The sequence below is a fragment of the Lampris incognitus genome, chromosome 17, assembly GCF_029633865.1.
Source record: "Lampris incognitus isolate fLamInc1 chromosome 17, fLamInc1.hap2, whole genome shotgun sequence".
Classification (NCBI taxonomy): Eukaryota; Metazoa; Chordata; class Actinopteri; order Lampriformes; family Lampridae; genus Lampris; species Lampris incognitus.
Genome location: NC_079227.1, coordinates 14,621,595 through 14,643,872, shown reverse-complemented (window position 1 = coordinate 14,643,872; position 22,278 = coordinate 14,621,595). Strand labels below are relative to the sequence as shown.

At 48.8% G+C, this 22,278-nt stretch overlaps 1 protein-coding gene across 1 annotated transcript in view; it reads left to right on the top strand.

Moving 5' to 3' along the window:
• The window catches only part of LOC130127109 (ankyrin repeat and fibronectin type-III domain-containing protein 1-like), an 88,743-nt gene that overhangs the window by 64,280 nt on the left and 2,185 nt on the right, over positions 1 to 22,278 (top strand). Inside the window, exons 14-17 of the mRNA XM_056296685.1 lie at positions 1,726 to 1,894; positions 11,005 to 11,171; positions 21,228 to 21,450; positions 21,830 to 22,022. Coding sequence (XP_056152660.1) covers positions 1,726 to 1,894; positions 11,005 to 11,171; positions 21,228 to 21,450; positions 21,830 to 22,022 — 752 coding nt within the window. The remainder of the gene's footprint in view (positions 1 to 1,725; positions 1,895 to 11,004; positions 11,172 to 21,227; positions 21,451 to 21,829; positions 22,023 to 22,278) is intronic.

Genomic DNA, 22,278 nt, shown 5'->3' with positions numbered 1-22,278 from the left:
ACGCAACCAGTGTTGCACAGTACACAGTTGTGTAGTGACAGACATGTTGTACTGCAGCAAGAGCACTTCCGCCGGATAGTGCGCCTGCAGGCCGGTAATTACTGATAACACACAAGTTGTGTGAACGCATGTGTAGTATTTGTGAGGCTTTTACAATCTGGGTTACCTCAAGGGTACGTGTTGTGTTAGTGAAATTTGATTTTCAGCATTGTGTATGCTTCTAAAGCTTTAAGCTGAGGGGAGGAGGCCATGCACACACACGGACACACACACACACACACACACACACACACACACAGACACACACACACACACACACAGACCTGGGTATCAGTGTAAGTGTTGCTGGGATGGGTTCCTGTGTATAGTGTAGTGGTGTGTATTTGGGCATGACATTTATATCAGGCTTCATAGAGGTGTCGTCACAACCTCGTGATGCATTTTCTATCATGCGAAAAAACATTGTGTTGATATTGTGGATACGCCCAAATACATGTAGTGTTGATATCAACACAAAAACATGTAGTGTTGATATCAACACAAAATGGTCATCATTACGGAGGAGGCGGTAGCCTCGTCCGCCATCTTCGATGTGCTGTAAACAAGACACTGAGTTCTGCAGTGGCCTTTCTGTATCATGCCCTGCCTCCTGCACACGCTGCTCAGGCAGCATGGCCTCGCCCAAACCAAACCTAGTACTTCCTGTAGTACTTCCTGTGGGTGAGAACACGTCTGACACGAACAACCTCCTGTTGGGTTAGCAATGTGTGAAAGTCTATTCCGTTGCCCGTCAACACTGGGATCGCCGGTTCGAATCCCCGTGTTACCTCCGGCTTGGTCGGGCGTCCCTACAGACACAATTGGCCGTGTCTGAGGGAGGGAAGCCGGATGTGGGTATGTGGCCTGGTCGCTGCAGTAGCACCTCCTCTGGTCGGTCAGGGCACCTGTTCGGGGGGGGGGGGGGGACTGGGAGGAATAGCGTGATCCTGCCACGTGCTACGTCCCCCTGGTGAAACTCCTCACCATCAGGTGAAAAGAAGCGGCTGGCGACTCCACATGTCTCGGAGGAGGCGTGTGGTAGTCTGCAGCCCTCCCCAGATCGGTACGGGGGGTGCAGCAGCAGCGACCGGGACGGTAGGGAAGAGTGGGGTAATTAGCTGGATACAATTGGGAAGCAAAAAGGGGGGAAAAGTCACACAAAAAAAAAGACATGTGAAAGAGCAGCTTGGGATAGTGCCCAGACCTGACTCTGGACATTGCTAGAAGGTCATATGAGAGACCGGCTCAGGTCTACATGGGACTCCATGACACAGCAACACAATGTGTTTTAATACCCGCCTGTCCTTTCCGAGGTTACCCATCAGTCATGTGATGACATGTGATTTAAAATCTGTTGTACATGGTTGAAATGCTTCCTTGTTTTCTTATTGGATTCTTGAGTGAAATGACCTGACCTGAACCCCGCCGGTTATTCATGGCTGCTGTCTGGATTTGAACAACGGGCGTCGTCTCTCCCATCAGACTCTTTGGTTGAAACTTGCCTTCTGTCTTTACTGAAGTGCTTCAGCTGAACATTTGCCCTCTTTCTCTACTGCATTCCTGAAACTGCAAATCCAACTCCGATCTGTGTGTGTGTGTGTGTGTGTGTGTGTGTGCGTGTGTGCGTGTGTGTGTGTGTGTGTGCATGTGTGTGTGCGTGTGCGCACTCATCCCCACTGCTGGCAGGCCAAGCACTTCCGTGTGTACAGCCAGGAGGTGCTGGAGCTGGGTCACGGCGTGTCCTTCCTCCTGCTGCTGCCGTCAGCCGACGATGTGTGCACGGCGCCTGGCCAGGCCAACCCCTACACCCCCCTCTCCGGCTTCCTCCACCTCCCTCTCCAAATGTTTGAACTGGGTAAGAATGCTCTCACACACACACACACACACACACACACACACACACACACACACACACACACACACACACACACAAGCAAGCACTTTAAATGCCTGGTGTCTTGTCTCTCCGTACTATTGACATTTATTAATTCAGTCCCTCTGGGGTTGGTCAGTTGCACCCGTCTCCTCTCTCCTAAATGTTGATTGTGGAGAAGTAGACAGAGCGAGAGAGAGCAAGAGAGTGAGGGAGAGAAAGAGCAAGAGAGAGAGTGAGAGAGAGAGCGAGAGAGTGAGGGAGAGAGTAAGAGAGTGAGGGAGAGAAAGAGCAAGAGAGAGAGTGAGAGAGAGAGCGAGAGTGAGAGAGAGTGAGGGAGAGAGTAAGAGAGACCGTCGGCTTCTCTATCTGTCTGTTGAATATGTGTTTCATATCTCTCCATCTCTCCATGTTGCTCTCTGCTCCGTCTCTCTGCCCTCCTGCTCCTCTCGGTTCCATCCATCTTACTTGTATTGCTCCCGGACCCTCTGTCCATCCCACGGGGCAGGAAAGAGGATCCGGGTCTCAATGGACCGGAGGAATGCTTCGAGTAGTGGCCAGGCTGGTAAAAGTGCGTGTTGGCTAGATGATCACCTCGGTTGTGATTTTGACTTTTGTCTAAATTTTACAGTTTAACATTTACAGTTGTTCATTTGGCAGGAAGTTGTGTCCACAGCGGCTGACAGGAGGCTGGAGAGACGATTAGCAGTTAAATCTGAGTGTTACCAGGTGGCATCATGGAGCGCAACATAGTAATCATATCATAGTAGTACAATTTAAACCATAGTAGTACCATATGATAATATTAGTACTTTTTGTAGTGGCTCACACTATAGTAGATTATATAGTAATATATTTATAATAATATTTATAGTAGATTTATAGTACTCATATCATAGTAGTACAATGTAAACCATAGTAGTACCATATGATAGTAGTAGTAGTTTTTATAGTGGTTCACACTCCAGTAGATTATATAGTAGATTTATAGTAATATATTTATAATAATATAATATATATTAATATTTATAGTAGATTTATAGTACTCATATCATAGTAGTACAATTTAAACCATAGTAGTACCATATGAAGTCGTAGCAGTAGTAGTTGTTTAGTGGTTCACACTATATTAGATTATATAGTAGATTTATAGTAATATATTTATAATAATATTTATAGTAGATTTATCGTAATCATATCATCATAGTACAATTTAAACCTTAGTAGTACCATGTGATAGTAGTAGTAGTTTTTATAGTGGTTCACACTATTGAAGATTATAACGTAGATTTATAGTAATATATTTGTAATAATATAATATCATACACCCTGAGAGCAGGATAAGTCGTTCAGATAATGGATGGATGGATGGATGGATGAATGGATAGTAGATTTATAGTAATCATGTCATAGTAGTACAATTTAAACCTTAGTAGTACCATCTGAAGTCGTTGTAGTATTATTTTTTATCGTGGTTCACACTATAGTAGATTTTAAAGTAGATTTATAGTAATATAATAGAATAATATTTGTAGTAATCATATCATAGTAGTACAATTTAAACCATAGTAGTACCATATGAAATCTCAGAAGTAGTAGTTTTTATAGTGGTTCACACTATAGTAGATTATGTAGTAGATTTATAGTAATATAATATTTATGATGGCCTGGTGGCCTGTCCAGGGTGTCTCCCCACCTACCGCCCAATGACTGCTGGGATAGGCTCCAGCATCCCTGTGACCCTGCGAGCAGGATAAGTGTTTGGAAAATGCATGGAAGGATATAATATGATAATAATATTTATAGAAATCATATCATAGTAGTACAATTTAAACCATAGTAGTACCATATGAAGTTGTAGTAGCAGTAGTTTTTATAGTGGTTCACACTACAGTAGATTATATAGTAGATTTTATAGTAATATAATATTTATAATAATATATAATAAGATTTATAGTAGTCATATTGTAGTAGTACAGTTTAAACCATAGTAGTACCATATGAAATCGTAGCAGTAGTGGTTTCTATAGTAGTTCACACTGTAGTAGATTATATAGTGGATTTTATAGTAATATAATATTTATAATAATATAATAAGATTTATAGTAATCATATCATAGTAGTGCAGTTCAAACCATAGTAGTACCATATGAAATCGTAGCAGTAGTAGTTTCTATAGTAGTTCACACTATAGTAGATTATATAGTAGATTTTATAGTAATATAATATTTATAATAATATAATAAGATTTATAGTAATCATATCATAGTAGTACAGTTTAAACCATAGTAGTACCGTGTGAAGTCGTAGCAGTAGTAGTTTCTATGGTGGTTCACACTGTAGTAGATTATATAGTAAATTTGATGGTGGTTCAGATTCAGTGGCGGACCAGAGTTCGCTGCGTGGTAGTCCGAGTGCTTTCTTGCCCTACGTGGTCGTATTACATGCCCACGGTGTTCAGAGAGGCATAAAGAAACAAAGCTGTGAGTTAGTGAACTTTAATGGAGGATTTCTTACTGGGTTACCGGTGCCAGCCCTAGTATAGTTCGGACAGGGGAGCCGGGTTCTGAAATATATGAATTGCGTTCCCGCCGCGTGACGTTGGAGAGAGAATTGTCTCTCGTATTACTGTATGATAAATGTGGGGTAAGTGCCGGGGGGGGAGGGGTGTTCCTACAATGGCTGTCGGTGTAGGTACACAGACCGGGCTGTGTTAGTTCAGTGGCTGCTGCGGAGAGAATCCACAGATTCCTATCTGTTCCCCTGCAGTCTACCGGGAGACGCACTAAATCAGTCTGCAGGCTCCGCCGGGCCAGCCCTCTCCCCTGACCCCCATGCACTCACTTCACACATGTAAACACACTCGCACGCACACTGACGCACTCCCCCATACACCGCTAGTACACACCCGCACACACACACACACACACACACTCACACACGCACACACATAGGTGCATGAATGTGTCAGCAACACCCATACATGTTACACAATACTCTCTTTCTAGACACACCAGCCCCCTGCACCCCCCCCCCCAGACCAGCCTCCCCTAGGCTGGCTGACCTGTACTCACATACTTGCACAGACATCGTATCCGAATCGCAGCCGCCAGTCAGCATCACTTTGTTCCATATAGAAAGCCTTTTGTTACACCTCCAGTGTGCACTGCTCCAGTTACAGTACAGCTTTTCTCACTTGTTTTTAACTTTTTAATCTCGCTTTTGTTTAACCACAGAGGCGCTTTTAAGGCTAACAATTTCCTTTTCATGGGCGCTCTGGCGAAGGGACGGCGGCGTCGGTGATCAGACAACAGGCAGCGTCCACGCAACGCACCGAACGAGATAAGACTACACTGACACTTAAAAACGGCCCAAGAAATAGTAGTGCGGCATGGTGCACGAGTCAGTAAACTGGGTAACACCGTTAAAAAGCCCCTTTTGAGCCCAGACGGCTAAAACAGGCGGGTCTTTTAAGGGTCTTCATCCACATTAGAAGTGACGGGATATTGTCGTGTTCACTTGTGCAGAACGTTCCGGGTAGCGGGGGCAGATTCCTGAAAGTATGTGTGTAGGGGCGGTGAATGTTGTGGTGAACGTTGTGTAAGTTTTTGGGTTGCTTCTCTGATGCCGTCTGAAGGTCGCCATGTTGTCTGCTGCATGCCACCATGGAGCCGGTGCCGAGAAACGCTACCGTGTCATCGTTAAAGCCGGAATCAGTTCCTGCCGACAAGATGGCGGAAAGTATGGGGCGCCCGGGCGGTGTAGCGATCTATTCCGTTGGCTACCAACACGGGGATCGCGTGTTCGAATCCCCGTGTTACCTCTGGCTTGGTCGGGCGTCCCTACAGACACAATTGGCCATGACTGTGTGTGGGGAGCTGGATGTGGGTGTGTGTCCTGGTCGCTGCACCAGCGCCTGTTTGGGGGGGAGGGGGAGCTGGGGGGAATAGCGTGATCCTCCCACGCGCTACGTTCCCCTGGTGAAATGCCTCACTGTCAGGTGAAAAGAAGCGGCTGGTGAATCCACATGTCTCGGAGGAGGCATGTGGTAGTCTGCAGCCCTCCCCAGATCGGCAGAGGGGGTGGAGAAGCAACCAGGAACACTCAGAAGAGCAGGGTAATTGGCTGGGTAAACCTTGGGAGGAAAAAAAAAGGGGGGGGGGGGAGATCCCAAAAAAAAAAAGAAGTTTTAATGGTGGTGTCCATAAGATTGTCCATCCATTATCCAAACCACTTATCCCAGTTAGGGGCACAGGATGCTGGAGCCTATCCCAGCTGTCATTGCGCGGCAGGCGGGGAGACACCCTGGACAGGCCACCAGGCCATCACAGGGCCCACACACACACACACCTAGGGACAAGTTGTTTAGTACAGCCGAGTCACCTGACCTACATGTCTTTGGACTGTGGGAGGAAACCCACGCAGACACAGGGAGAACATGCAAACTCCACACAGAGGACGACCCGGGACAACCCCTGAGGTTGGACCACCCCAGAGTTCGAAACCAGGACCTTCTGGCTGTGGGGTGACTGCGCTAACCCCTGTGCCACCGTGCCGCCTCATGAGATTGTCAACTCTGCTTAATTTGTTGCAGAGAGAATTTGCATTACATTATATTGAAACCCGCCGTGCTACCTGGACTGGTACCATGGGTCTACCTCTCCTTGGAAACGCTGAGTAAGATTACCAGACCAGGCCCAGCCTTGGCAACGTTCAAATAAAATGGAAGTTTTCTCAGGCGTGCGATGTGATTTATGAAGCAGAAGCGGGATGTGTTATTAAGAACCGCTCCAGGACACATTTGTCTCCGAGAAGTAAACTGAACAATTGCAGCCTCTTGGGATTTTGGAATTGCGATGATCCAGAGGCTGCCCACATGGAAAACAAGATGGACGCACGTGATCTCTCAAGAACACAACCACAACCGGCTTGTGAACGCTAGCAGTCGCTAGCAGCTCCGTCTCGAGCTGCTGACATAAAACTGTGAACTGGTGCCCGGCGAGCAGGCGCACGGAGACGCCTTGTCCCCACCAGAGATCCCCAGGAGCACGTTCCGTTTGGAACGTCGCAGAACGTCAGCCAGCATTCAGCATTCAGCATTAATCACGGGTTTGCCCTTTTCCCTGTTGGTGTGAATGTCCTGCTCCGACAACAGCCCAGCAGAATTACAACACAAAACCACCACTTCTCACTTTGTTCACTGTTTTCATGGTTTCTCTGGTGGAGGAGGACCACTGGGCAGCATACATGTGACGACACACACACACGTTCAAACACAGCACCACACAGGTGAGGCTTGGAGAGGGAAGTGGATGAGCAGGTACAGATCCATTATCTGAAAGCAACAGAGCAACAATTTCCCTCCCCAGATTTCCTTTTCGCTAAGAGACACGGTAGAAAATGACGCACAAAGTATTCGGATGACACAAAACTACAACACAACATTCATGTACGTGCGGGCACATTTACCGATTGTAATTCGTCAACAGCTTTAATGAAACAGATAATTTGCTGTGTTAATATCCTTCTGCAGGGGAGATTATTTATTTCTTGATGTACTTCTACTGTATTTAAAGTATTTATAGTGTATTTGTTGTAGGTGCAATTTAAAGAGATTTTAAGAATAATGACAGTAAAATTGTAAACTTCATGGCTGTTTTGCCGTCCCTCCCAATTTTCACAAATACTGATGTGCTCCCGTGTTGATTTAATAGTGGCCATCTTATATATCATAAAATATATATCATAAAATACATATCATGAAATATATCTCATGTCTTAGCTATATTTTCACTAGGTGGCTGTTGCAGAACTCGACAGATTTGAATCAACAAAAGGCACAGAAAAACACAAAAAACGGCCACTTATTGTTGTGTTAGCATCAACGCCATTAAAGTTTAGCAAGTGCAGCACAAGACACCAGGCACAGGATGCCGACCATCTGATCCTGGAGGACCAGAGGACGTCCTGGCAACTCACTAGCCCCCTTTGTATCACCGAAAGTTGAATCGGTTCATCTGGATTTTTATTTGGTTTTTTTTTGGGGGGGGGGGGGTTTGCCCCCTTTTTCTCCCCAGTTGTACCCGGCCAATTACCCCACTCTTCTGAGTCATCCTGGTCGCTGCTCCACCCCCTCTGCTGGTCTGGAGAGGGCTGCAGACTACCACATGCCACCTCCCATACATGTGGAGTCACCAGCCGCTTCTTTTCACCTGACAGTGAGGAGTTTCACCAGGGGGACGTAGCGCACGGGAGGATCATGCTATTCCCCCCAGTTCCCCCTCCCCCCCGAACAGGCGCCCCGTCCAACCAGAGGAGGCACTAGTGCAGCAACCAGGACACATACCCGCATCCGGCTTCCCACCAGCAAACACAGCCAATTGTGTCTGTAGGGACGCCCGACCAAGCCAGAGGTAACACGGGGATTCAAACTGGTGATCCCCGTGTTGGTAGGCAACAGAATAGACCGCTACGCCACCTGGACGCCCCTGGATACAATGTTTATTGGGAGAAATGTTTCATCACTCATCTAAGTGACCTCATCAGTCTCAGCTGACTGCAGGTATCACCACCCCCAATCTAGTCTACAGTTACAAGGATGAGGATCCTTGATAGGTAAGAACGCTGCTTTCAATGAGGAGTCAAAGAGGCCATCTACACTGCTCAAAAAAATAAAGGGAACACATAAGCAATGCAATGTAGCTCCAAGTCAATCACACTTTTGAGATATCAACCTGTCCAGTTAGGAAGCAACACTGATTTGTGAATCAATTTCACCTGTTGGTAAATTGTCTAATTTCCACCAGGTGGAAATTAGACAATTTGCAAGACAACCCCTATAAAAGGAATGGATTTGCAGGTGGTGGCCACAGACCATTTGCCTGTCCTCATCTTTTCTGGCCGATCTTTGGTTAGTTTTTCATTTTGCTAGTGCCCTCACCACTAGAGGTGGCATGAGACGGTATCTGCAACCTACAGAAGTTGCTCAGGTAGTGCAGCTCATCCAGGATGGCACATCAATGCGTGCTGTGGCAAGAAGATTTGATGTGTCTCCCAGCACAGTGTCCAGAGCATGGAGGAGGTACCAGGAGACAGGCCAGTACACCAGGAGACGTGGAGGGGGCCACAGGAGGACAACAACCCCGCCGCAGGACCGCTATCTGGTCCTTTGTGCAAGGAGGAACAGGAGGAGCACTGCCGGAGCCCTACAAAACGACCTTCAACAGGCCACTAATGTGCAGGTTTCTGCTCAAACAGTGAGAAACAGAATGCATGAGGATGGTATGAGGGCCCGACGTCCACAATTGGGGCCTGTGCTCACAGCCCAACACCGTGCAGCCTGATTGACCTTTGCCAGAGAACATCTTGGTTGGCAGATTCGCCATTGGCGCCCTGTGCTCTTCACAGATGAGAGCAGGTTCACACTGAACACATGTGAGAGACGTGAGAGAGTCTGGAGACGCTGTGGAGAACGTTCTGCTGCCTGCAACATCCTCCAACATGACCGGTTTGGCGGTGGGTCAGTGATGGTCTGGGGAGGCATATCCTTGGAGGGCCGCACAGACCTCTACGTGCTAGCCAGAGGTACCGTGACTGCCATTAGGTACCGGGATGAGATCCTCAGACCCATTGTCAGACCATATGCTGGTGCAGTGGGCCCTGGGTTCCTGCTCATGCATGACAATGCTCGTCCTCATGTGGCCAGAGTGTGTCAGCAGTTCCTGTATGTCGAGGGCATTGATGCTATGGACTGGCCTGCACGTTCCCCAGACCTGAATCCAATCGAGCACCTCTGGGACATCATGTCTCGTACCATCCGCCAACGCGATGTCGCACCACAGACCGTCCAGGAGTTGACCGATGCCCTGATCCAGGTCTGGGAGGAGATCCCTCAGGAGACCATCCGTCGTCTCATCAGGAGCATGCCCAGACGTTGTAGGGAGTGCATACAGGCACGTGGAGGCCACACACACTACTGAGCCTCATTTTGAATCGTCTTGAAGAATTTCCACAGAAGTTGGATCAGCCTATGTTCTCATTTTCCACTTTGATTTTGAGTATGATTCTGAATCCAGACCTTAATGGGCTAATGATTTTGATTTCCATTGATCATTCTTAGGTTATTTTGCTCTAAACACATTCCTCTGTCTAATAAATAAAGATTTTCAGCTGAAATATTTCATTCATCGAGGTCTATATTGTGTTTTTAGGTGTTCCCTTTATTTTTTTGAGCAGTGTATATGTGAAGAGGGAATGACCATCCCTGAACCGGGGCGGTTGTCTAAGCATACATCTGTTACCATCTTACAATGCTGCGATTACAAACATTCCTACATCCTCTGTGACTCGTTCACATTGCATGGGCATGCGAGTAGCATGGCGGTCTATTCCTTTGCCTACCAACATGGGGATCACCTGTTCGAATCCCCGTGTTACCGCCGGCTTCATTGGGCGTCCCTACAGACACAATTGGCTGTAGGGACGGGAAGCCGGATGTGGGTATGTGTCCTGGTCACTGCACTAACGCCTCCTCTGGTTGGTCAGGGTGCCTGTTCAGGGGGGGGGGGACTGGGGGGAATAGCATGATCCTCCCACGTGCTACATCCCCCTGGCGAAACTCCTCACTGTCAGGTGAAAAGAAGCAGCTGGCGACTTCACATGTATCGGAGGAGGCATGTGGTAGTCTGCAGCCCTTCCCGGATCGGCAGAGGGGGTGGAGCAGCGACCGGGACGGCTCGGAAGAGTGGGGGTAATTGGCCGGGTACTATTGGGGGGAAAAAAAAGGGGGGGGGGGGGTCCAGGAAAAAAAAGATGGTACACGTGGCCATTGAAACTCTAATTAATGGTCATGGTAATTTGCATATGAAACCCATCGTTGGTTTTGGTCGTTATGCCCCTGTGTTGTTTATAAGGGTGGAGATACCTAAAGAGGTCACGTAGATGAGTGATGAAGTGTGTCTGTCGGTAGATGTTGTGTCCAGATGAACTGATTCAACCTTCTGTGATTTCTACTGTGATTTCTATTTCTATTATTGAGCATAAACACACCCTTGTTTGCATGTTTTTTGTTCTTTTTTTGTGTGTGTTTTCAGTCCACTTCTGTGCCTACAAAGAGAAGTTCATCAGTCTCTACTGCCGTCTGTCCTCCGTCCTGGACCTGGACGCCCTCATTACCCAGCAGGCACTGCGGGAGGCCATCACCGACAGCGAAGTGGCCGTCGCCAAACAGAGGCATCAGCTCATACTGGACTACATACAGGTACGAGCGCTCCACCTTCAGATGCCGACATGTTAGCCCCGCCGTTAGCCGCAGCGGTGCCTCCGCTGCGCCCCCGCGGGGGATCTGCTGCAGAGACATCCGGCCGGGCCGTCAGATGTTGTGAGGAAAGGTCTGGTAAGTAGTTGGTAGAGACAGCGGAGTTTTGTGTTATGGCGTGCTAATTTCCCGCTCGTGGGTGAAGGGCCAAGAAAAACGGGATCCGCTCCACTAATGCAGCAAAGATGCAGCGAGAGACGTGTGAACGGGGGAGTTTTGCAATCACACCGACGCACATCCTCCGCGTCTGACTCAAGTGCATTGGACAGAACAGCGTTGAAATTGAGTTTTGATTCAGTTCAGACTGTTTGGTCGTGCTGAACCCGGCGCCTCGCCGTGTGGCTTCAGCTGTTGTGCGTATTCATGGCAGGTTTATGAAGCGGTTTCCATCCATCCATAATCTGAACCGCTTATTCCACGCTCAGGCTCGCAGGGATGCTGGAGTCTATCCCAGCAGTCGTTGGGCGGCAGGCGGGGAGACATCCTGCACAGGCCGCCAGGCCATCAAAGGGCCCACACACACACACACACACACACACACACTCATACCTAGGGACAATTTAGTACGGCCGATTCACCTGACCTACATGTCCACACAGAGGATGACCCGGGATGACCCACCGAGGTTGGACTACCCCGGGGCTCGAACCCAGGACCTTCTTGCTGTGAGGCGACCGCGCTAACCACTGCACCACCGTGCCGCCCTATTTAAGTGGTTTAAACCCCCCCCCCTTTTCTCCCTAGTTGTACTTGGCCAATTACCCCACTCTTGCAAGCCGTCCTGGTCGCTGCTCCACCCCCTCTGCCGATCCGGGGAGGGCTGCAGACTACCACATCTCCTCTGATACATGTGGCGTCACCAGCCGCTTCTTTTCACCTGACAGTGAGAAGTTTCGCCAGGGGGGCGTAACGCGTGGGAGGAGCACGCCTTTCACCCCAGTTCCCCCTCCCTCCTGAAAATGCACCCCGACCGACCAGAGGAGGTGCTAGTGCAGTGACCAGGACACATACCCACATCCGGCTTCCCACCCGCAGACACGGCCAATTGTGTCTGTAGGGATGCCCAACCAAGCCGGAGGTAGCACTGGGATTCAAACCAGCGATTCCCGTGTTGGTAGGCAACGGAATAGACCGCCACGCCACCCGGACGCCCCAGCGGTTTAAATCTGGAATAAAGTCGTGTACCAGTGCTTTGTGTAGTCACTTCCTTGTAGTGTGACCCTAGTGTTAAACGCTAGACGTTAAATCAAGTCAAATACAGCTGGGTCATGTGTCGGGCCCAAAAGCAGTACTTTCCTAAAACCTGTACTTTATATTCATTTCATATTCATTTTTCATTACCTTGACCAAAAAGGCCTGACACACCAATCGAGCCGCTCGGTGTGAAAACAACTGGATTGGTAATCCAATTTGAGATGTTTATTGATGCAATAAAGTGTAACTGCTGGGAGTATTAGCTGTTAAATGGCTTGTTTTTCTAGTGCTGGAGGAGTCGGCGAGCGGCAGCAGCTGCTGCTCTCATGTCGGGCTGGGAGCATGGAAGCCAACCCATCTGCTGTTTCCCTGGGAAGAGCTAGCCTGCGCTAGGCTAGCCACCCTGTTAATAGAGAGCGACCACAAAACCACAAGGCCACTCGCCCATCACAGCGCTCGCTCGCAGAGCGGCTGTGTGTCTGCATGTGTGTGTGTGTCTGTGTACACATGTGGGGCCGTGTGTGTGTGTGTCCATCTGTCTAGCTCTCTGTCTGTGATTTTAGAGCCTGGAAAAACGTGCCCCCCCCCCCAAAAAAACCCACAAATTGCTCATAGCGAATGGCAGGGGAAAAAATAATACCAATCATGAGAGTGTGTGTGTGTGTGTGTGTGTGTGTGAGAGAGAGAGTGTGTCTCTGTCTGTCTGTGTGTCTCTTTCAGTCTGTCTTTGTGTCGCTGTCTATCTGCTGAGCTGTGCTTTGCAATGTGTCTCTTATTAAAGAGAGCAAAATGTTAATGTGAGGGGCAGAGTGTGAAAAAGGGCCACGTCTGTCATGTCTGAGACTTTGCCATTGGCTTGGCTAGCACAGACACACACACACACACACACGCATAGTACTGACATGCACACCACAGCGTCTCTAATCTGGGAGGTCCCGTCTGTGTGTGTGTGTGTGTGTGTGTGTGTGTGTGTGTGTGTGTTTGTGTGTGTGTGCATGCATGTAGACCTTTGTATGGATGTATGTGTGTGTGTGTCTGTGTAGAGCTTTGTACGCAATGTGTGTGCATGTAGACCTGTGTGTGTGTGTGCTATCGAGGCAGAGAGGGCTAGTCAGAATAACGCGATGCGGTCTCATTGTACAGTTTGTTTAGACTTGCCACGTGTTGGTGTGGGTCCAGCCCGCTGGTGTGGGTCCGGCCCGCTCAGAGGGCAGCAGAAGGCGGTGTGTCGGGGTGTTGGAGAGGCGGCTGCACATCATACGCTGCTGCGTCTGGCGTTCTGCGTGACTGCCTGATCAGGGCCGTGTCATTTTAATCAGAGCCCAGACCGTTGTTGCTGGATGCAGGCTGCTGTAGGACCGGAGACGCTGTAGGACCGGAGACGCTGTAGGACCAAAGACGCTGCTGTAGGACCGGAGACGCTGCAGGACCGGAGACGCTGCAGGACCGGAGACGCTGTAGGACCGGAGACGCTGCAGGACCGGAGACGCTGCAGGACCGGAGACGCTGCAGGACCGGAGACGCTGCAGGACCGGAGACGCTGCAGGACCGGAGACGCTGTAGGACCGGAGACGCTGTAGGACCAAAGACGCTGCAGGACCGGAGACGCTGCAGGACCGGAGACGCTGAAGGACCGGAGACGCTGTAGGACCGGAGACGCTGCAGGACCGGAGACGCTGCAGGACCGGAGACGCTGCAGGACCGGAGACGCTGTAGCGGGCACAAGTCCTCCTTGTTCGGTGTTCATTTTGTTTGCGTGTTCTTCAAGTTCCGCTGTTAGCTGAGCGTTGTGCCGTGTTGGAAAACGACCTGCAGCCCCGCCGACCTCCAGTCCTGTGTTTTGGTGAAGTGGTTATGAGAGATGGAAGAGGTGCCGTGCAGACTGGGTTCAGTGTGGTGCACACTCATCTGTAAAACCTGCAAGAAACAGCAATACACTTCATTTTGTTTCACGACACCAGATTTGTGGATCATTTCTTTGCAAGGTTTTTGTGATAGCTGGTTTACATCTTTATGTTTTGATGTAAATAAATACAAGTCAGTCGATACTTCCTTATGGGGGACAAAACGAGATGATCTAATATTAAACTGATTCCCCTTTTATCTATAGTTAGCATTCAGTGTGAAACTGAATCAGATCATACAAATCACACATTTACTGCAAGACTGTGCAGGTCCTGCACCACGCTTGTTTTCCATCCTATTTTTTTACAGCATTACCTGTAAAAAAAAAAAAAAAGAAAGAAGAAATTTGTCCTTCTGTTCATCCATCCAGAGTTTCTAAGTTTGGAGATATATCAGAATTTTCTTTGAAAACGTATTGATGTTGCTCGTCCGTGTCACAGTCGGTCATACTGCAGAGTGTGCTGGCGTGATGCTGAGCAGCGACAACTGGACCACTGCGTCACTTGATCCTCTGCAGGTGGCAGGACAGACAAACATGCATGCAAACATTCTGCATACACACACGTGCACCCTCGTAGTTCACACACACACACACACACACACACACACACACACACACACACACACACACACACACACACACACACGCATGCATGCATGCATGCATGCAAACACACACATGCATGCATGCAAACACACACACATGCATGCATGCAAACACACACACATCAACTCATTTCAGGTTCCTGCACATAAACTAAGCATCACATGTCACCCCTACCCAAAGGCCCCCCCCCCATGCTTTCATTTTCATCTCCTCTTTAATATCGTCCCCTCTCTGGCGCCGTTCCCCTATAGGGGGCAGGTTAATCAAAGCTGAAGACGTCCCTCTTAAGTGGGCAATTTCCTGTAAAAATAAAATGTAAGTCTTTTTTTTTTTTTCTTCTTCTTGGACAAGGCCTCTGCAGCCTGTCCCTGTCAACTCCACTTACGGCCTCTTCTGTCCACCACAGCATCTGTACCTGCACAGAGAGGGAGGGCGGGGAGGGGTTTTAATGAGCATCAGTATAGGCCAGCTGAAAGAGAAAAAAATGGGGATGGGGAGAGAGAGAGAGACGGAGAGAGAGAGGCCAAGAGACAGAGAGAGAGTGAGAGAGGGGGCAAGAGAGAGTGTGAGAGAGACAGAGAGGGAGAGTGGGGCTGAGTGCAATGGGGGTTGAGTGCAGTGTAAAGAGAGCGATAAAGAAAGGGAAGGGTTAGTGTGGAGAGAGAGAGGGGGAGAGAGAGAGGGGGAGAGAGAGCGTGCGCTAGTTTACCCTGGCCTGCGTCTTTATGACGGCGTTGGCTTCGACCTGGCATCCCGCCACTCAAGCACTGTCGGGAACTGATGCGGTGTTCGTGGAACACAGTGGCCAATCTTGTGATAAATACACACACACGCACACACACACACACACACACACACACACACACACACACACACACACACACGCACTTCTTGCGAAAGCGACGCTGGGGTGAGTGTGTCTGTTGTGCTCTCCTAGTAAGGTACTACACCAACTGTAGACAGTCTGTGTCCTAGACTCTGGTGTCCTGGACTCTAGTGTCCTGGGCTCTGGTGTCCTGGGCTCTGGTGTCCTGGACTCTGATGCTGCAGAAGTAGCATCTGGTTGCCTACAGATGCGGTTCTGCTGGACAGCGAGTGAAGTTCCCCATGTGGCTCCATCATCATGAGTGCTTTTCACATAAGGTTGTCTGCATAGTTGGGATATGTGGGTCTGTATAGTTGGGGTATGTGGGTCTGTATAGGACTGTGTCTGTATAGTTGGGGTATGTGGGTCTGTATAGGATTGTGTAGATCCTGGAGTTGTTGAGCAGACTGAGACGCCCCTGTTGGAACAGGGAGTCACCGGGTCCTCCCGGGAGGTGCTCTGACAAGCGCTTGATTTTTGGTCATTAAGGCTGATAGAAACGTCGTGCAGTAGCACGTTTCTGACAGTGCTGTGAGCTCAGCGGGTTTTTCCACACCAGATCAGTCCTGGATCAGGTCTGCGTTAACGGCTTGGCAAAGCGTACGGCGCTGGCGTCTACCAATCATAACTTTACCGTCAAACGAGTAAAAAAAAATCTTTAAAATAATTCGGGATCGGACGGATCGGGCAGAGTGAATAACACAGAGGAATCTCCACAGAGGAATCTCCTCAGTGTTATTCCCCCTGTCAGACCCCCCCCCCCCCGTCTGTCTGTCTCTAGCTCTCTCTCGCTCTCTCGCTCTCTATCTCTCTCATTCTTGCTCTCTATCTCTCTCTCGCGCTATCTCTATCTCTCTCTCACTCTCACTCTCTCTTGCCCTCTCTCACTCTCTCTCGCTCTCACTCACTCGCTTGCTCTCTCTCTTGCCCTCTCTCACTCTCACTCTCTCTTGCCCTCTCTCACTCTCTCACTCTCACTCTCACTCTCTCTTGCCCACTCTCACTCTCTCTCGCTCTCACTCTCTCTTGCCCTCTTGCCCTCTCTCACTCTCTCGCTCTCTCTCACTCACTCGCTTGCTCTCTCTCTTGCTCTCTCTCTTGCTCTCTCTCTTGCTCTCTCTCTTTCTCTCTCTCTGCCACCGGTGCCCCGGCATTCTTTCCAGCCGAGTCATTCCCTGGTGTCAATCTCCCTGCTGTGTCTGCCTGAATGCTTGTGTGTGTGTGTGTGTGTGTGTGTGTGTGTGTGTGTGTGTGTGTGTGTGTGTGTGTGTGTGTGTGTGCATGCATACAGGCATAGTGTCTATCTGCTGCACTAAGTGCTCCCCTGCAATCCGCCAGAAAGTCACCTAATTGCCACTTAACATTTCGTCATGCCTCATTCTCTTCAAAGGCATGCCCTCACGGACACATACACAACATCACGGACACACACACAACATCACGGACACACACACAACATCATGGACACATACACAACATCAGTCCCACACAACCGGTACACATTCACTCTGTCCATTTACAACGTGCCATCGGTAGGTTACACGCGTACGACTCAAACACTCGAGACGTGTACCATGCCCATCCAGATCAGAGGATCTGAGACACAGAAATGAACCCCCGGCCTCTTGTGGCTTGGAGGGTTTGAAAGACTGAGAGGCAGTGTGTAATCAAATTTGTCTGTAAAGTTTGTGTGCCAGCACAAAAGCATGAAGCATTTTGTGTGCATGGTGTTGCTTGCCTCACATCTGATCACACACTCATTGTTAGCTAGCTTAGCTTAGAGTGTGTGTGTGTGTGTGTGTGTGTGTGTGTGTGTGTGTGTGTGTGTGTGTGTGTGTGTGTGTGTGTGTGTGTGTGTGTGTGCGCGCGCGCGCGCAGCATCACTGGTCCTCTTGTGTCACAGATAGCTGTGTGGGCGAATGAAGGGGGGAATAGAGTAAATCTAGTCCTCCGTGTGCCCCGGGGGCTGAACTGGTCCTCAGGAAGGTGTCTCTCCAGCTCCGTCTGCTGTGGCAGAAGAAGCTTCATGCATTATTCATCAGTGTGTCTCCTCCTCTTCTAAACCTGTTAGCAGCAGCAAAGCGTTCTTGGAATAAAGCGGTGCGTTAAGGTGCTTTTTATATTGCATCAGTTCACCTTTCTCATGGGTATTTAAACTCCGTAACCTTTCTCATAAGTGTTTAAACTGCATTATATTTAACCCCCACACACACACCCACACACACACACACACACACACACACTGTGAAATCCTGCTCTAGGTCTCAGTAAAGCTAAACCAGGACCGGTATTGAGTGGAAGTTCCCCGGTTTCCTCTTCTTCCTTATGTAATAACGGCATAATCCAGGAATGGCTCATATTTATGCATGTATGTAATATTGCTCTATATTAGTTTTGTAGCGTTTCCAAAACTGTGACCCTGATTTTTCCATTTCGGGGATTTTAGACAATCCACCAATTTTTGCGTGTTCTGATTTTTTATTTTTTATTTTTTTATTTCCCCCACTTCAGAACATTCATTGAACATTCATATGAAGAATTGGAACAGAAACCACCAAGAAGTGTTTCCAAGCAAAATAAGACATTTTGCAGACGCACATCGTACCTCTGCTGTTGCATGCAAATAGGGTTCTGTATGTGGCGCGGTTCTCTGCAAGATGGATGTCTCCAACTTAAATCATGTGGAGCGTTTATTTGTTTTTTTGTTATTTTTTTTGTAGTATGCAAAGCAAACCATGTATCGGTGTATCGAGTTTTGATTCAGTGCAAGCACGTGATAGTAAATATGTCAGGAAACTGGAAAATATAGCTTTGGAGAAATGCAAATCACATGCCTTGGTACTTTTTAGGCGCTGGCAGCTTTAAAACACCAATAAATAAATCCAGATCTTTCCCAGAAAACACCATCAATACTGGATGAACACACAAATACACGCACACACACACGCACACACACACACACACACACACTACCACTCTGCTTACCGTAGTAGTCTTTTGGTGGCAAGGCTGGCACCAGGATCCATATTTTACCATGTGCATAGTTTGCATCTTTTAAAATGAAAAGACAAATCCTGCCATAACGAATCATAAGACATGCAGACAGACTCTGGTGGCTCTGACGGCCAACACTCTGCTGTAGACCACGTCTCGGTGGTTGGTTATTGTGTTTCTGATGACTTTTCCCAAGCCTGTTTTGTAATTGGTTTAGACCGTACCTTAGTAAGCCACATCTGGCTCACTAAGATGATCTAGATCACTTCACCACATCTGACTCACTAAGATGGATGCGTGAATTCACTTTTGCAGCGGCCTCACCCAGTACTGTCCATGCAGTGTCTTTGTCCACGTCTGCGTCTAAGTTTGTGTCTTCGTTTGATGGCTGGGAGAGCTTGGTCTGCTGCATCCTGTGGGCCCAGGGACCACGGCCCTGCCTGGAGCTGCACCTGAGGAGGAAACATCGAGGGAGGCCTGGCAGGATGAGGAAGCGGGGCAGGCTAAGCTAACTGCTAGCCCATGCAGACCGGCAGTTCTGATAACACTGAGGGCGGTCTGGTGGCGACCTCGCCTAGCATTGACTGTGTTTTAGTGTCGTCGTGTGGAGTGCAGGGAGCTGTGTCGAAGGTGTCTGGCTGGGAGAGCTGTCATTGGATTGGCTGGGGGAGCTTGTGTCCGCAGCTTTCGGTGGGCCCAGGGACTACAGCCCTGCCCAGAGCTGCACCCAAGGAGGAAACAATGAGTAAGGAGGAAACAGTAAGCACGTGGTTAGAGAAACTCCTGCTAGACATCTATGTAGTTTTCACAGAGCGGAGCTGAGAAATCTGCTTTATAGCTTTCGGCCTGTATGCCTTTGTAAGGTTGACCCTTATAATTATGTGTTGGATCCTAAGAGATCTTTTTCAAGTGTCCAAATAAAGGAAATATTTAAGGGTCCCATGAAACGGCATTCAGAGCACCGCAAACCTCTGCAACTTGACGTGTATCTGAATGAAGCTGTATGGTTGGGTGGGATGTGGTGAGGGGACGGAGTTCAGTTTGATTTGACAGCCAACAGCGGCCAGGCATTTTTATAAGAGTGAGGACATCAATATCCTATTGGCCTGGTTCTCTTTGCTGGTAAATACTGAGTAATATATGATTAAAGTCGGGACTTTTCTACATCTCTAGTTTGCTTCTTTGTCACTGTATTGCGATGTTAAGCGTACTGTACACCACAGTGTGTGTCACGGGGAAGTAGTTAGCTGTTAAACTTGAATGTAAGGTGAATATTGAATGTCCCGCTCATTAATCAGGAATCAGGAACACTTTATTTGTCATTTCATCTCATGTGCTTGCGTACATGAAAATGAAATGAAATATCGTTTCCCCCCAGACCACAGCGGTGCAACACAAACACAAAAACACTTATCCAAAAGTTACAAGAACAAATATATCAAGCTAGAAAAAAATCTCTGTCCAAGAGTACGAACGCCAGCCAGGATGGCTGTCGGAACTGCCGGTCTGCATGGGCTAGCAGTTAGCTTAGCCTGCCCCGCTTCCGCGTCCTGTCAGACCGCCCTCGGTGTTCCCTCCTCGGGTGCAGCTCTGGGCTACGGTCCCTGGGCCCACAGGACGCAACAGACCAAGCTCTCCCAGCCGATCCAACGCCAGCTCTCCCAGCCAGACACCTTCGACACACCTCCCCGCACTCCACACGACGACACTAAAACACAGTCAACGCCAGGCGAGGCCGCCACCAGACCGCCCTCTGTGTTATCGGAACTACCGGTCTGCATGGGCTAGCATTTAGCTTAGCCTGCCCTGCTTCCGCGTCCTGTCAGACCACCCTTGGTGTTTCCTCCTCGGGCGTGGCTCCGGGCCACAGTCCCTTAGCCCACAGGACGCAGCAGACCAAGCTTTCCCTGTTGATCCAGCACCAGCTCTCCCAGCCATCAAACGAAGACACAAACTTAGATGCAGACGTGGACAAAAACACTGTGTGAGTCTGCCACAAACATAAGTTCGCGCCGCCATCTTCCCACACCGGTACTGGGTGAGGCCGCCGCAAACGTAAATTTGTGCCGCCATTTTCCCACACCGGACGCACAACATAACACAACCATAGCACGACATTTGATATTCATCTCATGATCAAGTTTAGCAGCTAATTATGATTTATTCCTTTCGGATTCAAAACACTCGTTTGCTACAGTGTGATTTGTGAATTTATCCCATACAGCATTTGATGCCGATTGCAATTAAGACATTATAATGACAAAGAAGCAAACCAGTCAGTCATCGTAGTTCAATTACATCTCTTGCACTGTACGTTACTGAGTTCTTCCTGTGTAGTGAATGGCCTGTAATTTAAAGGGTTACCCATCGTGCTTAGAAACATAAAATGGGACCTTTGGTTGACTGTGGCCCCTGGCCCCCTTCTCCTCTTCAGCAAATGGACGAGATGTGGCGAGATCTTCGCTGGATCACAGACGCCCTCCAGTACGCCCGCTACCGGCACCCTCGCGGCGGCGTGCCCATCACCTGCCTGGTGGATGCGAGTGCACAGGGGACCGACACGGGGCCACAAAAAACCGACTCGACCTCTTCAACCATGGATTATCTGCCCACACCGTCGCCCTCACCTGAACTCCGCAGGAGGAAAGCCGTCAGTGGTGAGTGAGGTTCACCAAATGAGAGGATGTAAACAAAATGAAGTATGGCGCTCTCTCTTTTTTTCCTCCTCGAGGAACAACAGTAACTTGTGTCCTTGGCTGACATAATCGATCGACGCACATTTACAGACCAGATCATCCATTTTTTTGCTGATATTAAACGATAAACACCACTGGATGATGTTTTTTCTGTGAACTTTTTACAAGAAATTGACATACTGAAATAAATATGCACACTAAAACACGAGTTTCAGTATGAATAAGTGTGAAATAAATATGAAAAAGTTGAACAAAGTTTAATTGTATACCTAGGCTCTTATTATGTGGATGTGGATATGTAAATGTGTGTGTGTGTGTGTGTGTGTGTGTGTGCGCCCAGACTGCCAGCTGGGTTCAGATGAAGATGGCTCCTCCGAGGTGTTCCTGCCCACAGACAGCGACTACGACTCCAGTGACGCCCTGAGCCCCCGAGAGATGGACCTGCTCTATTCTCCGCCGCAGGACCTTTCCCAGCAGGCTGTGCACTCGTTAGGCGGCAGCGCCCCAGACGTGCTGCAGATCCATGAGCTTCGGTAAGGGTGGAAGCTGGAAAGGTAGAAGACGGTTTCATGGAGGATGTACAGAAGTGTCTGTGGAGCGAAGCCGGTTTAGTTTTGGTTCAGCTGTGACTCCGTTTTACAGCCACAGGCCTGACTGCAAAGACAAATAAAGGTCAAAAGAGTAACTACCATGACACAAACGACAAGTAATAGACCAGTAAGTAACAAATGCAAGAGATGGAGAATCCAGCAGTTTGAGAAGATTGCCTTCTTTGTGTCTAGATCCCCA